Below are 27,317 nucleotides of genomic sequence, written 5' to 3'. Positions count from 1 at the left end.
GATGGACTTATGATACCTACCCTTTGAAATGACTGCTATTTTTGCCCCCAATGCGGGGGAAGAGAACTAAATCTGACGTAACTTGCAAATGGCCGCTTAATCGTTGTTGGTTGTCATCACTAGTATTAGTTCCAAGTACTCTCACAACTGCTATCAGCGCCAATATGGCAACTTTCAAACGTCATGTTTACGTCAGATTTAGTTCTCTTCCCCCGCATTGGGGGCGCTGATTCCGCTTGAAATAGGCACAAATCATAACTTCATAAGTCTAGCGTACAGCTCGACAAGGCTTTATATGAACGTGGGTGACATTGACGGGAGTGCTGCTAGTAAAGGAGAACTGTCAAACACATGTCAAAAATGACATTTTTGTATGATAGAAGCATTTAGAACTCCTTTTCTCGCCACGTTCTTAAAAAGCCTTGTCGAACTGTACTTGTATTTAAAAGGGCCCATACACGGCAGGCCTTGCCGTCGCCGGCTTATGCAGGTTAGTGAATGGTGTCGCAGGCCTGGATGGCGGCCGGCCTGTGGGCTGCGACACTATGGCTAAATAAACATGAAGCCGTAGCGCTATATTAAAAAAACAGTCGTCAGCAAAATTGTGTCAAGTTGCCAAGAAAAAAAAAATAGTCGTCAGTCAACTTAAAAGTCAAAATACCTACGTATAAAGTCAAAATTTGTAAACAACATATTTTACTCATGAAATCATGAAAATCAATGCGGTGAGCACTGTGCTCTGTAATTATAAAAATAACGTAATTTAATATTTATTATATTTCTGAGCTCAACTAAAAAAAAAATTTTCGATTAAGCGTCTTTCGCCTAAGTTTTATTCAAGTGTTTTTACATTCATTTCAGCGGTAATTCTAAATTCTAACCTAAAATGAAGACCGAGGTAGAACTTCTGTCCTTCTTGGATTTACTCGATCTAGACGAAGAAGTAATAGATAAGCGTCTAGAGGGCTTGATGCTTAAAAGCCATTTTAGTAACGAGAATTTATCAAATTTACTACATCTGTTGCAATACAAACATCTCATCAACACTAAGGAAGATGCTGAATGTGAGAATGACCAAGAGATTAGTATGGTTAATAATCTCTTGTCGAACCTGACAGAAAGCAATGTACAGGTAATTGGAAAAGTAATATTTGCGATATTAACTCTTAGCCCGAGCACTATAGTTGGCAATGCAGAACACTTGCTACAACAAGTGCTAGCTGATGTGTATATACCGACGAAAATGTGTAACAGTGTTGACTATGAAATGGAAAGTCATAAAATTGATTCAACACTTCTGAAATTGAAGATTTGCAAATGTATTCTTGATGCTGTTATTTACTGCAGACAAAAGTTATTAATGCCGTTTTTAGAGATCTCCTTAGAACATCTTATATATTGTCAACATGAGGAGCTTAACACATTTTTTGTTACCAGTATGATACCACTGATATTTGAAGCTATAACAGGCTACCACATATTAGACCGAATATGGAATTTACTAAAACAATCAACTGATCAATGCCAGAACTCCTTGAAAGTATTGTGCTCTTTATCAAATTATTACTTGCCAGTGATAAACTATGAGTCAAGTGTTATATACAGTTCAGAGTTTTGGGATATAATTTTGTATGGACTTTCATCGGAATGCTACAGAGGTAGAAAATTTGCAATGTACCTTTTTAAAAGGGCTTTGGACTGCTTAATGATTAGTAGGAAAGATGTACATGTTACATCTGAAAGTGTTTTTATATGGAAGGCTTCTAAAAGAGAAGAACTACATAAAATTTGGAATGACTTCTTTGTCCTAATGGACAGTTTAGAAGAAAAGCAAAGTAATATTGTGCTTCCATCTTTGGTTTTAATTAACACAGTCAAGGGTGTGGGATATTGTTGGCTCAACTGTGCTTTTAAAATTGGCCTCAGCCATGACAATGCTCAAGTAAGGTTTAAATGTATACAATACAGGCTCCATTATCCAATTCATGACATAAATGAGGCTCATTCATTATTAGAAGCTCTCAATGACACAAATCTTTTTGGTGATCCAAAAGAAACCAGGTTACTTTGGAATAAAATGAAGACTATACTGGAACACCCTGATAGCCTCATTAATGTTCTAAAAACTATGGCAAACATAAAGTGGGCTCCAGTTCCTTTATATTACTTCACCAAATTACTGGCAGAGCTAGAAATTAAATTGACTCCTGGCTGTTGCAAAAACAACCTTCAAATTCTACATCACTTATTCAAGATTTCATGTACCAATATTGTTATTAGGAGAGCAGTTTATGCAAATTTATTCTCATTTATAAGAAAATGTTGCCATTTTAAATTAGTTGATTATATTAAATTATGTGGCAACTTACCACCAGAAATTATCCAAAACATTCACTCACAATGTGACGCAAACAATTGTATAATGGCTGATCTTACTTTATCAGAAGATGAGAAGAAACATTCATTAGAGCTATTTGCTTCACATTCAAACATTGATTTTGCATTAATATATTGTAAAATAAATCACAGTTCAGATATAATGGACATAATTAACAAAGACATTGATATAATAAAAGATATTTGTGAGAGACAGTACAGCCAAAAATCTGATTGTATTTCTCAAGTATTATATTTAACAGAATTTTGTAAAAGAATGCATAACAAACCCATTCAAGGTTTTAATGAAATGAAAAACAGTATAAGCAAAACAGTGTTAAATTATATCAAAACTTTAATAGCTTCTGATACCAATTTGGATATTGAAATTCTTACATTATTATATGAAGGTCTGGATATTATGATGTCAAATATTAAAGATGAAAATATTGAAACATTAACACACATATTTAAATATGCATTATTATTATTAAAGGATACAGATGTAGATTTAAACAAGAGGGCTTTGAGTATTTCAACAATTGCCTGTTTTTTGAAAAGTCCAATATTCATGCAGTATGTTTCAGATTCAGATTTAATTACAGTCACAATCAATGGACTTCAATTTAATAACAAAGAAGGCAATGAAAGCATTGGTCGTCTAAAAAATATGTTTTATGAAAAAACAAGTGAAATATTTTATTTGATACTGGAAAATCATAATGTACCTATAAACAAAGATGTAATCAACTTTATTGATGATATATTTCAAAGTGGAGGCTACGGTTGCTTGAACTGGGTGCTTAAAATTATGAATAAGTTGATAAGAAATATTTTAGAACACAACAAACAATATGACATATCACAGTTTTTGAACAGAGCTTGGATAGGAATTGAGGAGCTAAAAACGAATAGTCAATATGCTATATGTATGAAAGAGTTCATCTCTCTACTAATGCACGATGCTCTATTAGAAAAAACAATTTATAATAATGTTATACTAGCATATTGTACAAAAATAATAGAATATGGAGCTATTAAAACTTTACCACTTTACTACCTCGTAAATGAAATTAATTTGAAAGACATGACTATTTGCAGCCACATAATTTACATTTTTACTGACATATTGCTATACACTATAGTGCCTAAAAAGGAGAATAGGTGTGTTACCATTAATTTTTTTAGATATTGTTCTTTGATTTACGAATGTGAAACTTACATTTTTATTTCTTTTTTCAGGATATTAGAAAATGTCATAGAGGAATTATTAAGAGATGCCCAGTACAACATGATATGTAAAACAAAGTTAGTATTAACTATTAATTTGGAAGAAAATTAGTTTAAACCCTTACTTTAAGAGGCCGTCCACATGCTACGTCACCAATTTTTTAAAAACTTTTTTAACCCTTTGTCATCACTGCTTCCTGTCGTTTGATATAACCACCGGTGTCCAACTTGACTCTTTTAAGTTTACATAAATGTGGAATACAATGTATTTATAAATATTTTTGTGTTTATAAGTATTAAGTATAAAACTTTTACTTTATTTCTAGGGATTTTCACTTTGCCTCTCATATTCGTTACCTAAGCTTACAAGCTTTGAGTAAAATAAGAGATACTGAAGTCCTAAATAGCATAATTGATTTTATCCTAAAGAAGATGGATGATATGTTCAAAAATAAACAAAGGTATCATGGAAACTCTCAAGTTCATAGGACTGTGCAGGCTGCTCTCCAAAATTTACTCTTCATAACTTTGAAAAGTAGATTAGTAGATATAAATAAAATTGGCCTGTGGTGTATAGAGCTGCTGGGAAAACTACCACACCAACAGTTTGTTAGGACATGCTTGGAGTGGTACATTTCTCTCTATTTTTATATTGAGGTAAGTTGCCTAAATATACACACAGGTATCAGTTTGGCAAAATTGCATGCCTTTACAGGTGTAATGCCTTATTTTCTTCACATTTTTGGTTGTGAACTACTTGGTGTTGGACTTGTATAAAATATAAAATCTATACTGCTATACTTACTTAATATTATAAATGCGAAAGTATCTCTGTCTATCTGTCTGTCTCGCTTTCACGCCAAAACTACTGAACCGATTGTAATGAAATTTTGTACACAGATAGTCTAAAGCCTGAGAAAGGACATAGGCTACTTTTTAATTGGAAAAAGGGGTTCAGGGAAAAATCGTTATTAATTAATAACTCACCTGCCAACTTCGATATCAGAAACAACAGCGCAAAAACTACTGAACCGATTGTAATGAAATTTTGTACACAGATAGTTTAAAGCCTGAGAAAGGACATAGGCTACTTTTTTTACTGGAAAAAGGGGTTGTAAGGGGGTGTTTATGCGTAAATTTGTTCAAATTAAGTTAGTTCCAAAACTCATAGCAGATGGCGCCAAGAGTCGCCTAGATCGAGCTATCGCTTGCTCATATGTATTTCTATAAGAGGTGGTACCATGTTGGGCTAAGCTTTTCGATTCTTTCTATTGTTATACACGTTATCAAATAACTCACCTGCTAACATAGATATCAGAAACAACAGCATACCAATAATAAATACTAAATAGTTTATGGGTGAAGCTAAAGTTGTGTAATGCTGCTAAGTTGTGTAAAGCTAAATAAGCTTTAAAATTTTTAAGGGGTACCAGGGTTTTAAAAAGCTTTCAACACTAATTTTGTTGACACCGCGCAACAGCTAGTGATTTTTACAGCAATTTATAAATATATAGGGTCTAGTTAATGGAATCAGGCGTTACTTTGCGGAAATCCATAGTTGAAATTTAGTTTGTTATTATTTTTAACAATATTCCGCGGAAACAACTTCCACCTTTAAGTAAATGAGTGAGTGTACGCATAGGCATGCGTACAGCACCTCCCTCCTCCCACACTGCCTATGCGTACACTCGCATGCAAGAACTTGCAAACACCACCACCACACAAGCAATAATGTTGGCAAATCCGTGCAAGGCCCCTCACCACCATGCAGGTTGAAAACCTCGACGCGCGTTTCGCCCCAACACCGGAGCATCCTCAGGATGTGGACTCTACGAACAACGTCCGTTAAGTGCCGCCACCGGCCAAAACACCGCCTTTTATACACTATATAGCCCCGCTACTATCCCCACTACCCCCACTACTCTCACTAGTACCCCCGAACATATTAATAAATCCGCTTATCCAAAATAATGAAAAACAACGATAAGCATGTCGCATTCAGGACAAATAATACTTTAAAACATCATTTGTGTCATAATAAAGACCGGATTGATAAAAAATATCAATCCGGTGTCTATAAGATCGATTGTCCTGAATGCGATAGTGTATACGTGGGTCAAACTGGACGCAGCTTCGAGACTCGGTATAAAGAACATATCGCGCCTTATAGAAATGGTCATCCTGATAAGTCACATTTTGCTAAACATCTTTTAGATAGTAAACATACTGTGCCCGATGGCCATTCCTATAAAGTTTTACATAAATGCGATAAAGGCTTTCGGCTGAGCGTGTTGGAACAATTAGAGATCATAAAAGAAAAGAAAAATAACAGATTTGAACTGTTGAATGACCAAACTTGCTTGACTACGTCGTCACCGCTTATTAATATGTTCGGGGGTACTAGTGAGAGTAGTGGGGGTAGTGGATATAGTAGCGATGGCTCGATAGTGTATAAAAGGCGGTGTTTTGGCCGGTGGCGGCACTGAACGGACGTTGTTCGTAGAGTCCACATCTTGAGGATGCTCCGGTGTTGGGGCGAAACGCGCGTCGAGGTTTTCAACCTGCATGGTGGTGAGGGGCCTTGCACGGATTTGCCAACATTATTGCTTGTGTGGTGGTGGTGTTTGCAAGTTCTTGCATGCGAGTGTACGCATAGGCAGTGTGGGAGGAGGGAGGTGCTGTACGCATGCCTATGCGTACACTCACTCATTTACTTAAAGGTGGAAGTTGTTTCCGCGGAATATTGCTAAAAATAATAACAAACAATTTTTTTTTGTTTCACCACTTCCTGATAAAGTGCCGGATAGGCTATCCACAACTTTTTTTAATTCTCCATACTCATAACTGTCAAGTTAAGTGGTGGATAGCCTATCAGGCACTTATCAGAAAGCGGTGAAACATGCCCATAAAATAGCTAGATTGACATCAAAATAACATATTATCTAACTTTCAGGACATAAAATTGACCAATAACAGTTTGAAATTGATGCAGGCAAAGAATGTGCCAATAACTTCACAGTTTTTGATATTATATTACGTTATTATGCATAAGATAAGAAATGGTAGTGATTACTTTGAAGAATATGATTTTGTAATGAGTACACTATTATCCCACACAATGGGACCGACATATTCAACAAGATTGTATGCTCAATACTTAGCATATCAACTGAAAGTGGCTAATTCTGAAAATAAATCAAAAAAATATGATTACATATTAGAAGTTATTGAGCAGACCCTGAACAGTGCATCAGCGGAGAAAGATAAAACCTACCACAAACTACTTAAAGATTATTTTGTTCATAAATTTGATATAGTAGAAGATTTAACGCCTTGGCGTATTTTTCACTATCTACCCACAACCGACAATTTCAATGAAAATGTTGATGATGAGTTTTTTGAAGATGTTATGGAGAAAATTAATCTCAATATTGAAAATGAAACGAAAGACTCCTTTTATAATGAATGGATCGCATGTCGCAAGCCTAGTCTTGGAGACAAATTTGAGCCTTCCCAAGCACTCAATATATGCCCTGAAAATAGTGAAGTTGGGACTATTCAAAAGAAGTACATACCCTGGAAGAATATGAGTGATATAAATGTTTATGGTGTAGAAGAAAAGGTAAAAAATGTGTGGTATATCTATTATATGGAAAATATGGTATATTAAGTGTATATGTAAAGTGTGGTATGTTTTGAATAATCATTGTTTTGAATTTCAGAGAAATAAAAGTGATCTCATTGTGGTAGCATCTCTCATCGATAGACTTCCTAACCTGGGTGGAATGGCTCGGACAAGTGAAGTGTTTGGCGTGCTGACTTACGTTGTTAACAGTTTGAGGCATTTACAAGATAAACAGTTCCAGGGATTGAGGTAAGATAAATAAGTAATAACGGGCGGAGCGATTGCACGGCGTTTGTACTCTACATCTGTGAGAGCGCCGCGAGTTAGCTGCAGTCAAACAGCCTAGCAGCGGTGCTAATGCTCTGACACGAAACGGTTCCACCTTTAAACCACCAGTGTGATAAGCTCTAGGCCTAAGGCAGTCTTTCCCAAAGTGGACGATAACGCCCCCTTGTGGACGCTGAAGGTAAAGAGGGTGCTGTGGGACCCAGAAAAAAATGGGGCGTTGTGTAGAGGCTGAGGGTGATTTATTTCATCTGGATACATTTTATATTGAAACAATAGGGGCGCTGAAACAAATTTTTTTCTCAAAGTCGGCAGTAGTCAAAATAAGTTTGGGAACGTCTGGCCTAAGGTATCCCTACCTTGTTTCACCATTTTCTGTGTTGTGACTTGTGGAAATGAACCTGTTAAGTTCTGTAAGATAGTATCTTATAATATAACAACGACTTGGTGTTGTGTTACATACGATTTTTGTTTGTAAAAACATTTTGTTAACATAAATATTTTCAAAATTCAGTGTCTCAGCTGAGCGTTGGATTGATGTAGAAGAAGTTCGTCCTGGTCAGCCACTCAAAGATTATCTGATGATGAAGAAGACCGAAGGATATTCTATAGTAGCAGCAGAGCAGACTTCATCAAGCAAGTCTCTACAGACATACAAATTTCCTAAGAAGACCCTGTTGCTTTTAGGGTATGTTTCAAACTGTCTTAGAATATTATACTCATAGTATACTTTTTCAACATATTAATGTTGCTGATAAACAATTATTAAAAGCAATTCTTGCAAATCTAGATTATAATTTATTATCTATTTTCTTTCAGACATGAAAAAGAAGGTGTACCCTGTAATTTGTTGCCGTTAATGGATTCCTGTGTGGAAATACCACAGCAGGGTGTCATTAGATCATTGAATGTGCATGTTACGGCTGCCATATTTATATGGGAGTATGCAAGACAAAATATGTTATAGCTTGTATATTAAATATTTGTATTTAAAAACAAAAAATAATGCTTTGTAAATACCATCATTAAGTTAATTTATCTTACAAAACTACATCAATACCGTAACTACTAGTAGATCCAAATGTATTATGAAAATTTAGTATCAATATAATGATTAATGTACAAAGCAGTAATTGGTAATAACAAAGTTAGCTTTTACACTTTTATTTCCGGCTTGCAATAAAATTTGACTATTTTTGGTAATATAGTAATCTTAACTGGCTTCACTTCAAAATCTTCTTGGTCAATTTCTATAACCGTATCTGGTTTTGGGTCATGAGGCAATAGTTCAATTGTTCTTGCCTTAATGGTATCAACGGACTCATTCTTGCCTTTTAGTCTTCTCCAGCCTTCAGAAACAAATTCAGTGTATGTATACTTATTTTTACCAATATGTATACCTAATCCCGGTAACCCATTAATGTTTTGTGGGTTAATTTTAAATTCAGATGTTTTAAAACACAGTTCATTTAATATGGAGCATTCTGGATTCAATACTTGTGTTTTATCAGACTCTGGCAATGTTTTTGTTTCTGGTATAAAGAATGTCCATTTCCTCTTTATCTCTGGTCTTTTAGTTACACAATTACTGCATCCAGCACAAAGTGGGCTGTATTTTAAGGAACCACTACAATCCCATGTTATTGAGTCTTTGTATCCATTAAAAACATATGAAGCATACTCCCTGAGTGGGCCATAGATCCAATATTTATCTTTTCTTGAATGTATGTCGCGGAATGCACCCCACTCAATAGAAGTCATAGCATATATTGGCCTGCTTGGTGCCTCTCCTTCGTTTGACAATGGTTCAATCTTTATAGCATCTTTCCATTCTGTGTTTCCTTCAATTATAGCCATGCACGCTTGTATCAGTTGCTTAACTTTGTCCACACCATCACCACCAGGGAAAAGTGCATTGCCAAGACTGTTTGTACTTCCCAATGGTAAGATTCCCAATGGAAATCTATTAGCTTCATCATTTCTTCTCAGTAATCCTGAAACATTAGGCAATAGGTATGAAATGAGGAAAATATGATACTGAAATTATTCATTATAAATTATGTACAAAGACATTAATTGTGTGCCTCCCCCCATCCTTAGGGTCAATTAATAATAGCACAGAGTCGCAGCGAAGCGAAGCAAATTCCCAAAAACTCAACGCAGAAAATTTAACCTTAACTCCAGAGCGTAACGCATACATTAAATTCTGCGAGACCAATCAGCGTTGGTTGGGCACGGGCGAGAATTTAAAAAGTCGCGGATGCTCGCTTTTTAAATTCTCAGAAGTAATAAAGTGTGTTAACGCTTTAGAGTTAAGGTTTAATTTGTTATGTTCAGTTTTAATAATTCACTTCGATGCGCTTCGACTCTGCGCTAGTATAAATTGACCCTTACAATAATTAGTGTCTTGCATAATTTATCGATGCCTTCTAAGAAGTTAAGTCACATTAGGGGCTTACCGGTAATAGATTCAGATAAGGTTCCATCCCCACCAGCTATGATTATTGCCTCTGTACCACGAAGGGACTCCACAATTTCTTTGGCATTACCCTCCGATTTAGTTTGTATCACTTCGACCTGCAGGCCAGCTAGTAGCAACAGTGGCTCGCAATACTTCTCATAATCTCGTTTCGCTCTACGTTTGTTCGCAACTGGATTTAAAATGACTGTCACTAATGTTGGATTCCTTTCCATGGGTATTAATGCGTCTCCATATTTAACAGCTTCCTTACATGCCGCTCTCATTAACAAGTTAATTCTAAAATTATTTAAAAGGGGTTTAATGGAATATATTATAATAAAGTTACGCTTAGGCCTTAGGTAGGTAGTAGGTACCTATGATTAATTTGTCTTGTGAACTCACTCATATTTTTCCTTTAAAGTGGCAGCACCGTAGTAAACTACAACTGCGCCGAATATAGATTTTTTCCAGTTGGTTCTCAATGTTTTGCCTATTTTTATTATTCTTTCCATTATACTAATAAATACTAAACTTAAAATTAAACAATTTGGATAATTTGTGGAATAGGTTAGATTATTTTGACGTTTGACTTCAAAACACAGGGTCACAGAATACAAAATAAAGTATGTCAAAAAAACCGGCCAAGTGCGAGTTGGACTCGCCCATAAAGGGTTCCGCAGCAGCAATAAGGTTTATTTTTATGAAATTAAGAGGTTTTTGATTTATTTCCATATTTCAGTTGATTTAATGAAAGTTAAATAAAAGTTTACCATTTGTGACGTATAAAAAAACTACTTGCTAGATCTCGTTCGAACCAATTTTCGTTGGTAGTTTTTGTAGTAATGTACATCATATATTTTTTTTAGACTTATCATGCCCATACTTTAGAAGTAAGAGGGGGGGGGGGGGGGGGGACACACATTTTACCACTTTGGAAGAGTGTCTCTCACAAACTATTCAGGTTAGAAAAAAAATATGTTAGAAACCTCAATATGATTTTTGAAGACCTATCCATAGATACCCCACACGCATAGTTTAGATGAAAAAAAAATTTTTTGTTTCAGTTGTATCTATGGGGACCTCTAAAATTTTTAATAATTTTTCTTATTTTTTATCAAAATCTTAAAGCGGTTCACAGACTACATCTACTTACCAAGTTTCAATAGTATTGCTCTTATAGTTTCGGAGAAAAGTGGCTGTGACATACGGACGGACAGACAGACAGACAGACATGACGAATCTATAAGGGTTCCGTTTTTGCTATTTGGCTACGGAACGCTAAAAAGTGAAGAAATTAAAAAGTGGCAATATCGTGTAGTGCGTCAAGAAAGTCATGACTCATGAGTCATGAGTCATGACAGGCGGGAAAATTTTCTAAACGTAATCATATTCTGTCTACTCTGACTACCGTACCTATGTATCACGCTTAAAAAAGGTGTATTTTTTTCTTTGTATTTTCACAGAGAACGCTTATTACATTTTAAATATTTTCACCTTGCACATTTTTATCTCGAATTAATAAAGTTCTCTTATTTTTTATTTCATTTAAAAATTTTCCCGCCTGTCATGACTTTCTTGACAGACTATACTGTCATATATTTTAACCGACTTCCAAAAAACGAGGAGGTTATTTGGAACAAAGGACTTGTTTCCAGCTTCCCCTTTCCCCTTTTTTCATATGACACTACGATGTTGCCTAGCTATTATTATTGGTACGATTTGCGAACGTCTTTTCTTTTTAGGGTTCCGTACCCAAAGGGTGAAAACGGGACCCTAATTCATGAGACTTCGATGTCTGTCTGTCCGTCTGTCTGTCTCCAGGCTGAATCTCAAGAACCGCTATAGCTAGAGTTTTGACACAGACACGGGCGTATATTATATAGCTTTGAAAAGGGGGGGGTCCCTAACGTAAAAAAGCGCTCAAGTGCGAGTTGGACTCGCCCATGAAAATAAAATTAATATTTAAAGGGGGCTCCGGGGCTCCAATACAACAAACGTGATTTTTTTGGCCTTTTTTGCGCGATATCAATAATGGCAACAGGTAGGCACTTGATATTTTCACAAAGGCCTTAATTATTATATGTCTACTTCAATATTTAAGAATAATATTAAAATAAAATAAAAAATTAAGGGGGGCTCCCATACAAAAACCAAATTTTTGGTCTATGTTTGCTGTATAACATTATGGAACCCTTCTTGCGCGAGTTCGACTCGCACTTGGCCTTGATTTTTTCTGGTTGATTGATGTTGCCACTTTTTAATTTCTTCACTTTCTTGACAGGCTATTAATGAGGGATTTTCCTATTTTTTAAATTTGATTGTCAAACAGTTTCAATTTTAGTAACTAGATGGCGTATGGGTAGACAACTATCGGTAATTAATACCAGGGAACACCATCAATAATTGCTACAAAACTGGGCAAAAGAATTTAAAACTTGATACATTTCAATTTGAAAAAGACGCAATAATATTCCAATGAATAGGATAATTAAGTTATTATAACGATGTTTTAGCTAAAATTTACGGAAGAAATAGCCCTATTTACCGATATTCACACCAAATGTCACAGGAATTATACATTTTGGTTTTGACAACATCTTACCTGCACTTGTGCAAGTTATCGGATATTTAATGGCTAATATTTTACCAATAATGAATATCAAAAACCCAAATAACACAATTTGGGAAAAAATAGTAAAAACCACACCAACCATAAAAAGTAGAAGAAGTTTGAAAGTTAACATTTTAAACTTTCACGTTGCATTATAATGAAACTTTTTAATCGGGACTTAACGCGACTTATTTACCCGTTATTACGGGTCCCCTCGTGACCACGGCCGTTGCAACACGGCCGAAACGTCGAGAAAAAGTATGTAGGTACTCGTAGTAGCATGACTACTTACGGCCGTTCCCAATATTTGATCTATCTCTGGTTTTGCCCTACTAGAGATAGGAATAGCTCAGATTAGACATTAGAGACATATATTTTATGTCAATAATTGTGAGCTATTCCTATCTCTAGTAGGGCAAAACCAGAGATAGATCAAATATTGGGAACGGCCGTTAAATAAGTCGCGTTAAGTCCCGATTAAAAAGTTTCAAGTTTGAAAGTGACATGCCCACCAAAAGTCAAAACTCTTTCAGTTGTCAAGTTTCAGTTTGACAAGTTTTTATTATGTCAGCGTGTTCCTAAACTATTACCAGTGTACTGGTCTAATCGCTTAGGTCAATGATCGCTTAGGTTTAAGATATTTTGATTTATGTCACACTTGACAGTACACTGATATTTTTTGGAAACACAACCCATATGCAGTCAGTGATGCCAACCTGCAGATAATTTCTTTTTTTTTCTTTTTCTTATATGGCACTTCGGCTATAACCATGGCCAGTGTCGAGTATAATATTATGGCGGGAAAACAATATTCTATAATACAATTTTTTCTATATCGTCAGGCCAGTCAGGTCTAAAGTCTAGTCAAAGTCTAAGTAGTACAGTACAGTAGTACAGTCAAGAAGTCAAGTCGGTCGATTCAGTAAAGTGGTAGACGCTTTACTGAAACTTTCGATGGAGTTTTGGAGGGAACACAAAAGAGCACGTTTCTGGTTATTACATCACTTTCTCACACTTGTGCACGATAACGAATATCTAATGGTTAATATCCTACCAATATTACACATTAAAAACCCAGATAACACAATTTTGGGAAAATAATATAAAAACACAACATCACCGTTTCACATTCCCGGCAAAACTCCGCAGATAATTTCAGATCGGTGAGGAACCAATAGAAAATCTAGAAGTGTCTATCCTTACGCCATCTAGTTAAGATTGTTAAAATTAAAATTAAAAAGTATAAATGAAAATCCCTCATTACGGCTGTTAATAGTTAATACACACACGACGCGGCGGCGGCGGCGCGCGGCGGTGCCGCTCCATTACTCATCCTTGTTTAATCCGTGTTTAAAATCCGTGTATAAGGGCAAATAGAAACCTATTTGCCCTTATACACGGTGCCGCCGCGGCGGTGGCGATTCTTTACCACGGCGGCGACAAACGCTGCCGCTGCCGCTGCGGCGCAGGGCGCTGTGTGTACACTGTACACACGCTAAAAATGGGTGGTATTTTAATCTTCCCAACGCTCGCGGTATTATCATATCTGTTTTGCGTTTTTCATGTGGTTTTTCATATTATATCATTGGCATAACATTGCAGATTTCGATTCAATCAGGGTGATATATATTAAAATAATAAAATCTCTTGAATCTAAAACGGCATAACAATATCGATATTCGATATGAGTGGTTGAAAATAAATCGACTAAAATAATTTTTCCTCCCTAAATATATCACAATATAGAAGTGTTCCCTTACTAATCTCAGTAAACTAGTCAGAGCGATTTTTCCTGGATTCTGTCATCTGACGTTTCGAATATAGCCAATTAAATCTTATCAATTTGCATTATTAGAATTTCGGAACACACTATATTTGTCATTATTTTGTCAAAGACATTTTTGTTACTGATTTGTCAAAACTGGGTAAAAATGGTTTAAAATCAACAAAGATTGCTTTTAATTTCGATCTACACGAATATTTTAAGAGCCCTATAGATCTTTACTCTATTTGTAATGAGCTCTGGTAAAAATGAAAGTCAAAAATTGCCAGATGGTTGGGTTTTATGTCAATCCAAATCGATTCCAGGTAGGAGATACTATTTTAACAAAAAAACTGGAAAATCTTCATGGTCTGAGCCACAGGTATGTGTCGTAACAGTTACTTTAAAAACCAACTTTATTGCAACGAGATTAATACATTTCCATTGTATTTTATATATATTTTGTTAGTAAATGCATTACAAGAGCAATATATTTTACAGGCTGATGAGCATTCAGACAACAAAGCTAATAAAAAAGAAAAAATGCGAAAAGCAGCGAAAAGGAAGAAAGAGGAAATAGCCAAGAAGGCAATGAAGAGAAAGAGTAATGAAGATGACCAGAGTACATCTAAGAAAGTAAAACAGGGTTAGATTTTTTTTTTATTTTGCTTCATTAAAAGTTGTTTCTCATCTTTTTGTTAGGGTTCCGTACCGAAAAGGTAAAAACGGGACCCCATTAGTTATTACTGAGACTTCAATGTCTGTCCGTCTGTCTGTCTCTCAAGGCTAGGCTGTATCTCAAGAACCACTATAGCTAGACTTCTGAAATTTTCACAGATTGTGTATTTCTATTGTCACTACAACAACAAATATTAAAAACAAAAAAATAATAATGGGGGCTCCCATATAACAAATGTGATTTTTATGTCTTTTTTTGCTCGCTATCAATAATTTCAATAGGTTCAACATGAAATTTTCACAAAATCCTTAATTATATATGTAATTTAATAAATAATAATAACTCCCATACAGAAAACACAATTTTTGGCCTAATTTTGCTCTATAATGGTATGGAACACTTTGTACGCGAGTCTGACTTGCACTTGTTTCATTTAATACTATATAAAATTATCAAAACTTCAAATAAGTATTTTATATACTTTATGTTTCATGTTTTTCAGAATCTCCTAATAAAAAAGACAGGTACAAGCAAAAGGGGGCTTACGAATCAAAGAAAAAAGAGACAACCACAAAAACAACACCTAATACTTCCTTTAAGGCATCTCCCACTAAAAAGGAATCACCAACAAAGAAAACTCCTGTCAAGAACTTGGCTAATTCTAGACTTTCACAGTTGAGGGAACAATTAGCAGCTGATGTTGCAGAGGAATCCCAGGGACCCTCCAACAAACGATCAAAAAATACCTCTACTCCTGGTGACACTCAAAGGAATAAGGCAGAACACAAAAGCCCAACAAATGAGTCAAAATCAGGGCAATCTCCTGGAAATGAGAGTGTTCACTCTATTCCATCACCATCGCAATTCTTTGCCGCAAATAAGATCATCTCCTCCATGAAAGCTCAGCTACCAGATGAGTATTTTAACACAGATAGGCAAAAAGACACTTTTGCTGATATTGAAAAGGGAATTTGCAATCAAGTACCGGAATATCCTTCTCTTAAGCATCCGGCTACTCCGCCTCAGTTTTCCGAAGCGAGTAAGCTAATGTCGGCCATTAAATCCAAGTTATCATACAAGGCATCACCTAGAGATAATGAGAAAAGTTTTATGTCAGCAAAGGATAGAATGGAAAAGCTAAGAGCCAATTTGAGTTCTGAAATAAATGAATCAGATTTGAATGTTTCGAATAAATCTGTTGTATCAGGAGGTGATACAACAGTAGAGGCAATGGAAGTTGAGCTGAATGATGATACAAATGGGGTAAGTCAAGTTAAGTATTATTTTTCATTTACTTAACATAACTTACAGTCTACTACAGTTTTTTACAGTCTACTAGCTGTCCCGGCAAATGTTTCTTTGCCATATAAAGTATTTCAACCTTATTACTTTATTGAAGTGACTAAATAAGTATGTCACCATGGCAACATACATCGCTATCCTGTCGCACAAACAATGGCCACCGTCAGTCTCGAGTTGTAATCATTTACTATTATTTATTCAACACATGCACTTATCAATAAAAAGTACCCAATAGCTGATTGGCAGACCCACTGAATATGCATATAAAATTTGGTTAAAATCAGTAAAGCCGTTTAAGAGGAGTATGCGGCCTAACATTGTGACACGAGAATATTATATATAAGATAATGAAATAGCATTATATTTCAGGTTAAACAAAACATTCCTGTCTCAAAAAAGGATGTGATAATAAATGGTGCTGACGTTGTTCTAGTGGTAGACACAAACATTTTCATACATGAGTTGGAACTCATAAAAAATGTTCTCAACTCGCACATTAAAGGTATGTAAGAGAAAAATTTTTGGGGGAACAAGACCGCAAGCTAGCAGGAATTGCTAGAACTATAGTAACAGTCTGTATAGAGTTATTTAGCCCAATAGTCTATGCCCATACTCTAGGAAAGTAGGTACTGTAGTTCTTGAATGAACCCTCAATCACTGACACTTCAAAATACATTTCATATTGTGTAAGTTAGAGAATGATCTAAACAGCTTTGATATTTTTGTTTTGGGTCAGCCCATTTATGATAAACCATCTTCTACTGGACATAATATGTATTACTATAGCCCTCTCCATATTAAAGGACGATCTTATTAAAGTTTTTTAGGAATTAATTGTTATTGTTTCTGTTATTAAAGGCTATAGTGAGCAGCCAACACTGTTGGTTCCATGGCGTGTTATCAATGAGCTGGATCGTTTGAAGGATAACAATAACGGCAATGGAGCACTCTGCAAGAGAGCCAAATCAGCTATGGACTACTTATACAAATCACTACCAGAAAATAATCGGATAGTTGGTAAGTATTTTTTTAATATAATAATCATAAGAGATAGTTCTTATAGCCATGAGACATGATTAAGTGTGTCAAAGATAAGGGTCAGCGCGGACAGTGAGGAGTAATCCTTGCGCTGTCTCGGGGATGCACTAATAAACTAAATAAACTTTACCAATAATTAACTAAAGTGGATAAATACTCGAATCTTAAGAGAAATGCTCGCGCGTCCTCGAGGATACGCGGGAATCCCTTATCGCACTTAACCCTCTGCGACTGACGTGGCTCAATTTTTACAATTGTACTGACGTGGTAGTACACGAGACACCATTTAAACATTGAATATGTTTGTAGAATTAAATTATACAGCAATTTTATTTATATTATTTAAAAAATTAACATATTTGTTATGTAAAATAACTAATAAGTTATAAATCAAAGAAAACATTTTTATTTAACAAATTTTAATGTGTTTATTGAGATCACACAAATCAGTCTATAAATTTTTACTTAGGCACTAGTGACATAGAAAATAATACAAAATTAACTTTTCTTAAATTTAACATTAGGTATTCTAGAAATTAACAATTGCACTAATCAGACGAGTAAACATTAGGAACATTCATTGGCTAATTTAAAATTACACAGTTTCAAAATCATAGCATAGCATATCGACAAATTGGCTTCGAACAATCACAGAATCTATATTATCTAGTTTGCCTTTTTATTTTTGGCGGACAAATATAACACAGCTTTTTGCCATCTGCAGAAAATGATATTACTGCTGGTGGTGGAGGGAGGGTATCCTTACCTAAAACCCTAGCCATAGTCATGCGTAGCTCCATTGGCAATCTTTCATTATATACTCTTGTTTTCATATTATTTTCCAGCACTAAATCTCTAGCCATATTCAGCAAAAAATCTATTCTTCTCATTTTGTCATCACTGTCAGCACAACTTTGATTGAACTCTGAACTTTCTTCACAAGATATGGTGTCTTCTTCAAGCTCTTGGATTTCCGGTTCAAAAGTTGGATCTTCTCCTTCATCATCAATATCGCTAAACTCGTGTTCGCTTTCCTCTACCAGCCAGTTTATTATTTGTTCATCATAACTTAAAAAAATCCTGTCGATGTTCTCTTACGAGTAGGGTTGTTGCTTGAGTCTGCCATCTAAAAAATGAGTAAATAAATTAGGAACAGTTTGTAAAAATTTTACAGTTTAAAAAAATTAAATTCTTCTTCCTCAATCATAAATAATCAAAAAATACCGTACCGTAAACACAAACTTACTGACGTGGTTGTTTAGGAGACACTATGGAAATATAACAATTTTACTGAGGTGGTAGTATAATAGACACTTACGTTGACGCTGACGTGGTAGTACCGTAGACACCATCCTTCCTCCACGGAAGCTTGCACTTGCTGCAGCCGCCCCACACTCTCTAGCCGGCGCGCGAGATCACGACGGTAAGGTACTGAGCCCAGCAGCGCGCAAATTTAAAACTTAATGAAAATAAACAGAATTTTATGTTTCGTGGTGTCTGTTGGACTACCACGTCAGTCGCAGAGGGTTAATTGTAATAATTTTAAAGTTTATTTTCAAGTGCTTCAAAGAAAATGGCTGAGACCGCGCGAGGATTATTCTTCTTTGTCTGTGCTGACCCTTTAGTTGCAATTGAATCAGATTCATGAATAAAAAAATAATTGTGGCACCGGGGACTGCCGCGGTAAAGCATGCATAGCATTTTTTATCAACTGCCGGTCGGAGTGGGGGCGTGTTAGAGTTTTTCGTTACGGAATATCTTGATTCGATCGCCGCACTAAAAGCCCGTGACGAAAGCTATCCAATAGCTAAAAAACCTGTTTTGAGATATTGCATGCATCATCCAATGTAGAAATATCGCGTCAACACAATATATTATTTGTCGGGATAGTAGTTGATTTTTACCCGACTGCCAGGAGGGTTATATTTATTTAATAATGGCACTAAACATTTTAATTTTAGGTCAATCATTACGTGATGCAAACTCCCACATTTACCCTTGTGAAATACCAGATGATGAGATTTTAAACTGTTCATTACAGCAGGTAGAAAGAGGGAAGAATGTGGTAAGTAAATAGGTATTTATATTTTACTAGCTGTCCCGGTGAACTTCGTGTCACTAAAAAACCTTCCCCGGACTTCAAGGATTATTTTAAGACTAAAAGTAGCAGAATCGGATCAGCCGTTATCGAGTTATAGCGTTACTAACACAATTAAAAATCCATTTTTATTTATTTAGATACTAATGCGAATGTGAAAGGGCGCGAAAGAAAACCGTATACGTCTGTATGTCTATTAGTTACTATCTCTAGTGCTCAACGCTCATTGCATAATCCAGTTACCGATTTACAGCATTTCAGTTGGTTTGGGTTCCGTTTTAGGGTACCGTAGTCAACCAAGTTTTGTTAATTACATACACACATATTTAATACACATCCATGACCCAGGAACTTTGAAAACTTTTTGTTCCGCTGGTGGTGGTATGGTTATGATGGACTAAATAAGTATGACACCATGGTAACACCCATGCCGACAGTCTCGAGTTATAATTTACTATTATTTATTCAACAAATGAACTTATCAATATAAAAAGTATCCAGTAGCCGATTCTCAGACCTACTGAATATGCATATGGTAAAAATCAGTAAAGCCATGTCGGAGGAGTTCGGTAACTGACATTGTGACACGAGAATGTTATATATGTTACGCTCAAAGACCGAAATCGCTCAGTGAGCGAAAAAATAGCTCAAAACGCGTTGTGGTCACAGTGAAACAAACTCTAATGAAAACGGCCACGACGCGTTCTAGCAATCACAAAAAGACCATAACGCGAAATTCGTGTTGTGGCTGCTATTCGTTTTTCTTGATTTGTTCTTGATTGATTAATCGTCCATAGGTATGGAAGATTATATTTGAATTACCACGCGTACTACAAAATATTTTTTCTTTTACTAAATCACTGCATAACGTGTTTTTCATTATTATTAGAAAATATCCATAGTTCCATAATATCCGTGCTAATATTATTACTGTCTGTCTGTCTGGCGCAACGTGTTATTGTTTGTTGTTGTTTTTTTTTAATATAAGGTAATCTGATCTTAATAAATTATAAAAATTTAGTTTTATTTTTATTTTAAATATAATTTAAATATTTAAAATAAAAATAAAACTAAACTAATTGATGCCCGCAACTACGTTGCGCCAGACACACAGTAATAATTAGTACGGATAGCATGGAACTATGGATATTTTATAAATAATAAAGATAAACACGTTATGCAGTGATTTAGTAAAAGAAAAAATATTTTGTAGTACCTACGCGTGGTAATCAAATATAATCTTACATACCTATGGACGATTAATCAATCAAGAACAAATCAAGAAAAACGAATAGCATATATCAGCCACGACACGAATTTCGCGTTGTGGTCTTTTTGTGATTGCCAGAACGCGTCGTGGCTGTTTCACTGTGACCACAACGCGTTGTGAGCCACTTTTTCGCTCATTGAGCGATTTCGGTCTTTGAGCGTAACATATATAAGATTTTAACAACTTTTATGGCCTGTTTCACCGCTTCCTGATAAGGTGCCCGATAGGGTTATTTGACAGATTTTCCATACTCCATCTGTCAAATTAAGTGGTGGATAGCCTTATCAGGAAGCGGTGAAACAGGCCCTAAATATTACAGATTTTATTATCAAACGATAAGAACTTGTGCAACAAAGCTACCATCAACAACGTGAGACACATAAGTGTGAGCAAGCTGCGAGACATGCTAGAGAACAGGGAACAGGGGACGGACCCAGAGTTGGCGGCCACTGTGAAACACTACCAGCAGACTATGTATCCACTTCTGGCTAATATATTAGAGGTAAGTTTGATAAACATGATTGAAATCATTCACATACAAATTCACGGGCGTATATATAGCTTTGATAAGGGGGGGGGGGTCCCTAACGTAAAAAAGCGGTTAAGTGCGAGTTGGAATCGCACATGACGGGTTCCGCAGCAGCAAATAGGCAACGTATTTAGGAAATCAAAAAAAAAATACATGTACCGCACCGATTTTAATCGGCGAGGTAGGTACATATTGTCGAAATTGGACAAGTAAGATGGATAGTCAGTTTGTCTGTCAATAGATCCGTAAATTTTCCGGATAACTATATAATTATGTAGACGGGTTATAGACGTAAACTTATTGTAATTATTTTCAGAACGAAATGCGCGCGAAATATAACAATCTCTGGCAGCACGTGTTATTCAAGCCACCTCCTTGGACGCTTAGCGATGTTCTACAGTGCCTCCTCAAACATTGGATAGCCGTCTTCAATGAAGTCTTCCCCAGGATAGAGCACATTCTCAAAGACCTCAATAGTAGTTTAACGTCTATACTGAAAAAAGGTACATGTAGACATCGTGTTTTAAATTTTGATATACAGGGTGGAAGGAGACAAAATATTATATAGTCTATGCGCGTTGAGAAACCCATGAATTATGTATTAAAAATGTCACAAATTAATTATTGATGCTGTGTTCACAAAAACCTATTGATGCCATCCTCTTTGGCGTTGCGTGCGATGTTAAAATAATTTCTAAGCCAAAAAATTGTTTTAGGTCCTTAAAAGGTAGATTTCACACCTTGAGACTATTAACTGACATTTTAAACACCTTTAAATTTCAGACCAAAATACACTCACGCATTCCGAAGTAACGAATTTCAAGGAGTTATGTGTGGACGTGGCGCGGCGGTGTCAGATCATTCCGGAGTACATGGAGCTAGCGAAGAGGACTGTGGACAAACTGCTGCACGGTGTCTCGGACAATGCAGAGAGTGAGGCACCACTGGTCCGCGCTTTCGAGGCACTTTGGAGTGTACTGTCTAGTTATTGGTGAGTTGTTCGACATTTTGATAGGGTTCATCGTAATATTACAGCTTATTGGGGTATTATCAAATGTGACAATCATGAATCATGTTAAATGTATTCAAAAAAGCGTGACATGGGATAGGGGTTAAAAAATTCTAGATTGATAGATAGCCTCATAGAATAAGATGGAACATTTAATATTTTAGTGAATTACATAATATTATTTTTATGCGTACATAATATTATGTGTGTAAGTTTAACGTAAATATGGCCTCCGTCTCCAAGGGGCGGCTTTAAGCGGTGCTGCAGAGGGTGTGAGATATAACCACTGACCTCCATTATACAAGTACGCTGGGCTTATGATACCCACCTGCTTTTTGTGCCTATTTGAAGCGGAATCAGCGCCCCCAATGCGGGGGAAGATAATTAAATCTGACGTAAATTGCAAATGGCCGCTTAATAGTTATTGGTTGTCATCACTAGTATTAGTTCCAAGTGCTCTCACTACTGCTATCAGCGCCAATATGGCGACTTTCAAATGTCATTTTTACGTCAGATTTAGTTCTCTTCCCCCGCAATGGAGGCGCTGATTCCGCTACAAATAGGCACAAAAAACAGGTGGGTATCATAAGTCCAGCGTACTTGTATAATGGAGGTCAGTGGATATAACAGATATATATGATAAATGTAATGTTTTGTGAGAACATGTAAAAGACAAAAAATGTAAATGTCTATACTTAGAAAGTGTTTGCCAAATGTATCACTCAATTTATTTTTGTAACACGTGTTTCTCGCCGTGTATAATAATTTGTAAATTATTTTGTGAGAAATAAAGTCTTAAACCGTTTTCTGTAAAGTGGAGAAATGGCGATTGCCCACTTACCTCAAAATTTTAAAGCAGAAGCCTGCAGTATAGTAAATAGATGTTGGAGCGAAGCCACACTGCTCCTTTGCATTGTGTCGTTGTACGGAAAACCGCATGGTATGTCACATAGTAAGTAGTTGAGTTGCGGCGACGGGCGTATACGATACAAGACGGTGACAACGTAGCCCGTCGTTTATTCACTTACTCTGCTGTCCATTTCCATTATGTGCAATTAAACCTTCCGGCCAAATTTCGATATATTGATCCTTATTAAAAATAAAAATACACGTATTTTTTCTTTTATAATCACTCAGTACTAAAATGTTGAGAAATAGCTTCTGAAAGTTATCCTAAGAAAACACCACCCGCGTCGCCGGCGCGTGCCTCGTGCGCGGGGGGAGGCGCCACCCCCCGCGTCACCCCCGCTCGACCCACCGCCGTTCCTGCTGTGGTGACCATCCTGCACCGATTTTAATTGGGATAAAATATGTTACTGTAAAAAAATTAACACCCTATTTTTTTGGTTTAAAATGGACTCTCTTAATGATACCTAAGCTCTAAAAAAAATTTGACCGGAAAGTTTAATTGCATCCTTTATATTTAAATTAAGTAAATCTAAAGTGTCCATCGTGTTTCAGCTCAAAACTTAGTTCAGCGCTGGGTCTACCTCACAGTATAGAAGATAGCGTACCGGGCAACGAGCCTCTTCCAGTGCTGATCAGCAAGTGGTCGCACTTCAACACTCATCTCACAGAACTCACCTTGGCTATACAAGGGTAAGATTTTACTTCAATCACTCAAATGCCATAGTGTCATCACCAGATATCAATTTCCTTAAGAATATTGTATGAAATGTGACAGAGATTAGTAGAAACCTAAAATTAATCTGTCTGTCTGTAGTCTTATTTACAAAGTTTCGTATATCACACTATTCGAGTTATTTCTTCTTTACTAATGGATTTTTGATATAACCTAATTTACTTAATATTCTTATGTTAAAATTAAAATTTTTGTTTCCTTTAGTGTTCTGAGTGTAGAGAATCCGCTGGAAGAACACTTGCAAAGGTTAGAGAATGCTTTCAACAAAGCCCTGTCATCGTTCTGTATGGATGGTCCGGTTACCAGGGAGCAGCTTAGGTTATTCTCATCTAAATGCAGGTATGTCATTTCTTTACTTCTTTTACAGGGAAAATTACCCAAAAATTATTGTTATAGGTGTCACTCTTCATTTTCCTTTTTATTGCATAAAAAAACGTTAATTATATTTATGTTTTGTGTTTTCTTCTCGCAATACAGCAGAACGAATTTTTAAGGAATTTTGCAAGTAATATAGATACTAGCTCTGAACTGAGGCTGCAAACACAAAGTACATCTCTAGCACAGTCTTAGGAAGTCGGAAGATTCCACAAAATCTTTGAAATCTTAAGAATAAATAAAGAATAATAAAAAAAATTGAAAAGTTGGTATGCATAATATTGCATTATGCATACCAACTTTTCAACGTATGTTGAATCATTGTTGTTGAAATATTTCCAAAGTCAAATTGTACGCAACCTGTATCTACATTAAATAAAATTTCGAACGATTTTGTTTAATTCCTTTGTCTAATTATTCTAATTGACCTTGAGAATCCCGTGAATCTCATTGTTATTCTACGAATAATAAAAACTAAGGAAGAGCTGTAACTGTGTCAAAAAATTTGTCCACGAGTCTACAAAATGTGACCCGAATACATGCATACTTTAAGCATGTATTCGGTACACAATTTTGTGTAAATATAGAAGTGACAATAATTGATGTCAACAGCTTTATTTCGTTTTGAGTGTTAGTTTTACGTAGCTATTGCCATATTTTATGTGCTATGCTATATTGTGTGCGAAAAGGAACCAAATTCAAAACGGTTGAAGAATGGGAGATACGTTTCCTTAGTTTTTATTATTCTTGTAATAAAAACTAAGTACTTGTAAATAATACATAATAATGCTATTGTATTTGCATATAATAGCATTATTATGTATTATTTAATTATTATTTTAATGGTTGCGCGAGCCGAGCCAGCTTCGAATAACTAATTTTTTACATATCTCGCTTAACATGCAGACATTAAAAAATAAAATGTATAAGTACATTGTTTTTAATCTGACGTATATTACTCGTATAAGAAAATGATATTACTATGTAATATATTATTTCAATGAAGGTCCATTATACATGTCTATCATATTGTGATGTTTATACATAGTAGTTATTTACTTAAATATTTGTAAGGGTGTTCGAAATTACCTTTCTTCACTATCATTAAATATCATCAATCTCTGTAAAATCTATCAATTGTGAAACTCGCTTTTTGCTTTACAATACTACAAAATAGTATAATAATTATTGCACAAAACTTTAAATTATTCTTAGAGCCTGTTTCACCACTTTCTGATAAGTGCTGGATAGACATCCACAACTTATCTGACAGATACTCCATACTCTGGGCATGTTTCACCACTTCTTGATAAGTGCCGGATAGGCTATCCACAACTTAACTTGACAGATAGAGTATGGAGCATCTGTCAAATAAGTTGTGGATAGCCTATCCGGCACCTTATCAGGATTCAGGAAGTGGTGAAACAGGCCCTCTATCTGTCAAATAAGGCGTTTTGCAGACGACGGGGCGGGGCGGGCTTTTTGTCCGCGAAGCAATAAAAACCGCGTCTGCCCGTCGATGTCTGCGGCTGCCCTCGCCGCGTACACAAAGCACACGACGGGCGCGGAGGCAGTCGGTTCAGGACGTTCGTTCTAGTGGAGATAGAGAGAATAGAGGCTAGCCGCCCCGCGCCGCCGTCTGCGTTACTGTATGTAAACTGGTTCGTGTGATCCACGGCGGGCAGCCGCGGACATGTTGCGCCGCCAGTGCCCGCCGGGCACCTGCGGCGCGGTCTTTTCGCCCTCTGTGTGCGTTGATTCTTGGTAATATAGGATTTTTGTGCTATCGTTCGCGGCAAAATTGACCGGCCTGCTCCGCCCCGTCGTTTGTAAAGCGCCTAAGTGTCAAATATCCTATCTGACACTTATCAGGAAGTGGTGAAACAGGCTCTTAGATTAGTTTCTCAGCGTCATAAGAGTTTCATCTCAATTTACGCACCGTCTTTTAAACTCGAAGATAAATAAATAAATAAGGTATAATAACGATAACGTTGTTTCGGTTTGTATGACGTACGTTATTGTGTAACTTGTTATAGTAATGAATTAATTAGCAATTTATTATAAGCAATTACATTTTAATGTTCGCTCGTATAAGCAGTTTTATTACTCATTATTTTTGGATAATTTATAAACCAGAACGTAATATTTTTCCAAAATTACTTTTCGTACAGGTAAAGATAATCTTAAAAAGATAATCTTTCAAAAACTTAGGGCCTGTTTTACCACTTCCTGATAAGGCTATCCACCAATTAACTTGACAGATCAAGTATGGGGAATCTGTCAAAAAAGTTGTGAATAGCCTATTAGGCACTTTATCAGAAAGTGGTGAAACAGGCCCTAAATGTAGTTAAATACTGTTTTAGCGGGCTTTTGCAAATTAATATGCCCAGGGCCCCCGCTACCATATGTGCAATGTGTGCAATGCACACGGGCGCCATCCTCTAGGGGCGCCAAATCGCCATCTTTAGGGGCGCCAAAACCAAGGACCCAAAAATTTGCCTAAAGCCAAAATCCTTTTTTTGCAAACAGGCGCCAGTAGCCCTTACGGGGGCCCTGAATATGCCCATCAAAATTGGTTATGTGGTTTTTGCGTTAAATATTAATAACCATCCTTATTTTACATTTATAATTATTACCTATAGTAGGAGGACTAACATATTTTTTGTTTTCAGGAACATGCTAGAAGAAGCTCACACGAAGTTTACTCAGCTAGTTGAATTATTAATTGTCTGTAAAAATAATTATTCACAACTTAACTAAATGTTATTGTTTGCTGCAGTCTTTGTGTCATATAAATTATGTAATATTACTGATCTCATTTTAATATGTATTCTATGTATTTCGGGTTAAGTTTGCAGTGAGTGACAGTGACCAATGACGTTTAGGAACTCACCCATTGTGGAGTAAACTCATTGGTTAATGATGTTGTACCGATGACCAAAAACTTAATTCGAATTTAGAATCGACTAGGTATAGCATATTATTTTTAGGGTTCCGTACCCAAAGGGTAAAAACGGGACACTAT

The 27,317-nt window shown here is 36.0% G+C and overlaps 3 protein-coding genes across 5 annotated transcripts; 2 read left to right on the top strand and 1 right to left on the bottom strand.

Moving 5' to 3' along the window:
• Window positions 1-677: 677 nt before the first annotated feature.
• LOC121739931 lies at window positions 678-22,937 on the top strand. Its single transcript, XM_042132553.1, has 10 exons — window positions 678-725; window positions 862-3,540; window positions 3,619-3,684; window positions 3,933-4,263; window positions 6,560-7,228; window positions 7,329-7,480; window positions 8,031-8,204; window positions 8,336-8,486; window positions 14,484-14,489; window positions 22,918-22,937. The coding sequence occupies exons 2-8, from the start codon at window positions 887-889 to the stop codon at window positions 8,481-8,483; spliced, it is 4,194 nt and encodes a 1,397-aa protein (XP_041988487.1). The 5' UTR covers window positions 678-725; window positions 862-886; the 3' UTR covers window positions 8,484-8,486; window positions 14,484-14,489; window positions 22,918-22,937.
• On the bottom strand, window positions 8,665-10,534 carry LOC121739942 (acylglycerol kinase, mitochondrial). 2 transcript variants are annotated; one of them, XM_042132574.1, is made up of 3 exons: window positions 10,380-10,534; window positions 9,976-10,274; window positions 8,665-9,510 (listed from the first exon to the last, which is right to left on the bottom strand). In XM_042132574.1, the coding sequence occupies exons 1-3, from the start codon at window positions 10,487-10,489 to the stop codon at window positions 8,672-8,674; spliced, it is 1,248 nt and encodes a 415-aa protein (XP_041988508.1). In that variant the 5' UTR covers window positions 10,490-10,534; the 3' UTR covers window positions 8,665-8,671. The 2 variants fall into 2 exon arrangements, with proteins under 2 accessions (XP_041988508.1, XP_041988509.1); XM_042132575.1 differs by having other exon boundaries at window positions 10,352-10,417.
• Window positions 14,487-27,317, top strand: LOC121739934 (transcriptional protein SWT1). Of its 2 annotated transcripts, none has more exons than XM_042132559.1 (12): window positions 14,487-14,732; window positions 14,852-14,996; window positions 15,532-16,292; window positions 16,701-16,833; window positions 17,190-17,348; window positions 19,331-19,434; window positions 21,057-21,239; window positions 21,583-21,769; window positions 22,050-22,257; window positions 23,737-23,874; window positions 24,122-24,256; window positions 26,965-27,317. In XM_042132559.1, the coding sequence occupies exons 1-12, from the start codon at window positions 14,604-14,606 to the stop codon at window positions 27,050-27,052; spliced, it is 2,370 nt and encodes a 789-aa protein (XP_041988493.1). In that variant the 5' UTR covers window positions 14,487-14,603; the 3' UTR covers window positions 27,053-27,317. The 2 variants fall into 2 exon arrangements, with proteins under 2 accessions (XP_041988493.1, XP_041988492.1); XM_042132558.1 differs by having other exon boundaries at window positions 15,532-16,301.

Source organism: Aricia agestis, chromosome 2, assembly GCF_905147365.1.
Source record: "Aricia agestis chromosome 2, ilAriAges1.1, whole genome shotgun sequence".
Classification (NCBI taxonomy): Eukaryota; Metazoa; Arthropoda; class Insecta; order Lepidoptera; family Lycaenidae; genus Aricia; species Aricia agestis.
The sequence above is the reverse complement of the archived record's forward strand: the minus strand, read 5'-3'. Positions and strand labels throughout refer to the sequence as shown.

Excerpts from the sequence above, each read along its gene's own strand:
- LOC121739931 (XM_042132553.1), top strand. The coding sequence starts at position 887 with ATGAAGACCGAGGTAGAACTTCTGTCCTTCTTGGATTTACTCGATCTA. Across the intron at positions 3,541-3,618 it reads GTGCCTAAAAAGGAGAATAG|GATATTAGAAAATGTCATAG; the intron begins GTGTGTTACCAT and ends TTCTTTTTTCAG. Across the intron at positions 3,685-3,932 it reads AACATGATATGTAAAACAAA|GGATTTTCACTTTGCCTCTC; the intron begins GTTAGTATTAAC and ends CTTTATTTCTAG.
- LOC121739942 (XM_042132574.1), bottom strand. The coding sequence starts at position 10,489 with ATGGAAAGAATAATAAAAATAGGCAAAACATTGAGAACCAACTGGAAA. Across the intron at positions 10,275-10,379 it reads ACTTTAAAGGAAAAATATGA|AATTAACTTGTTAATGAGAG; the intron begins GTGAGTTCACAA and ends AAATAATTTTAG. Across the intron at positions 9,511-9,975 it reads CTTATCTGAATCTATTACCG|GATTACTGAGAAGAAATGAT; the intron begins GTAAGCCCCTAA and ends CTAATGTTTCAG.
- LOC121739934 (XM_042132558.1), top strand. The coding sequence starts at position 14,604 with ATGAGCTCTGGTAAAAATGAAAGTCAAAAATTGCCAGATGGTTGGGTT. Across the intron at positions 14,733-14,851 it reads CTTCATGGTCTGAGCCACAG|GCTGATGAGCATTCAGACAA; the intron begins GTATGTGTCGTA and ends TATATTTTACAG. Across the intron at positions 16,302-16,700 it reads ATACAAATGGGGTAAGTCAA|GTTAAACAAAACATTCCTGT; the intron begins GTTAAGTATTAT and ends ATTATATTTCAG.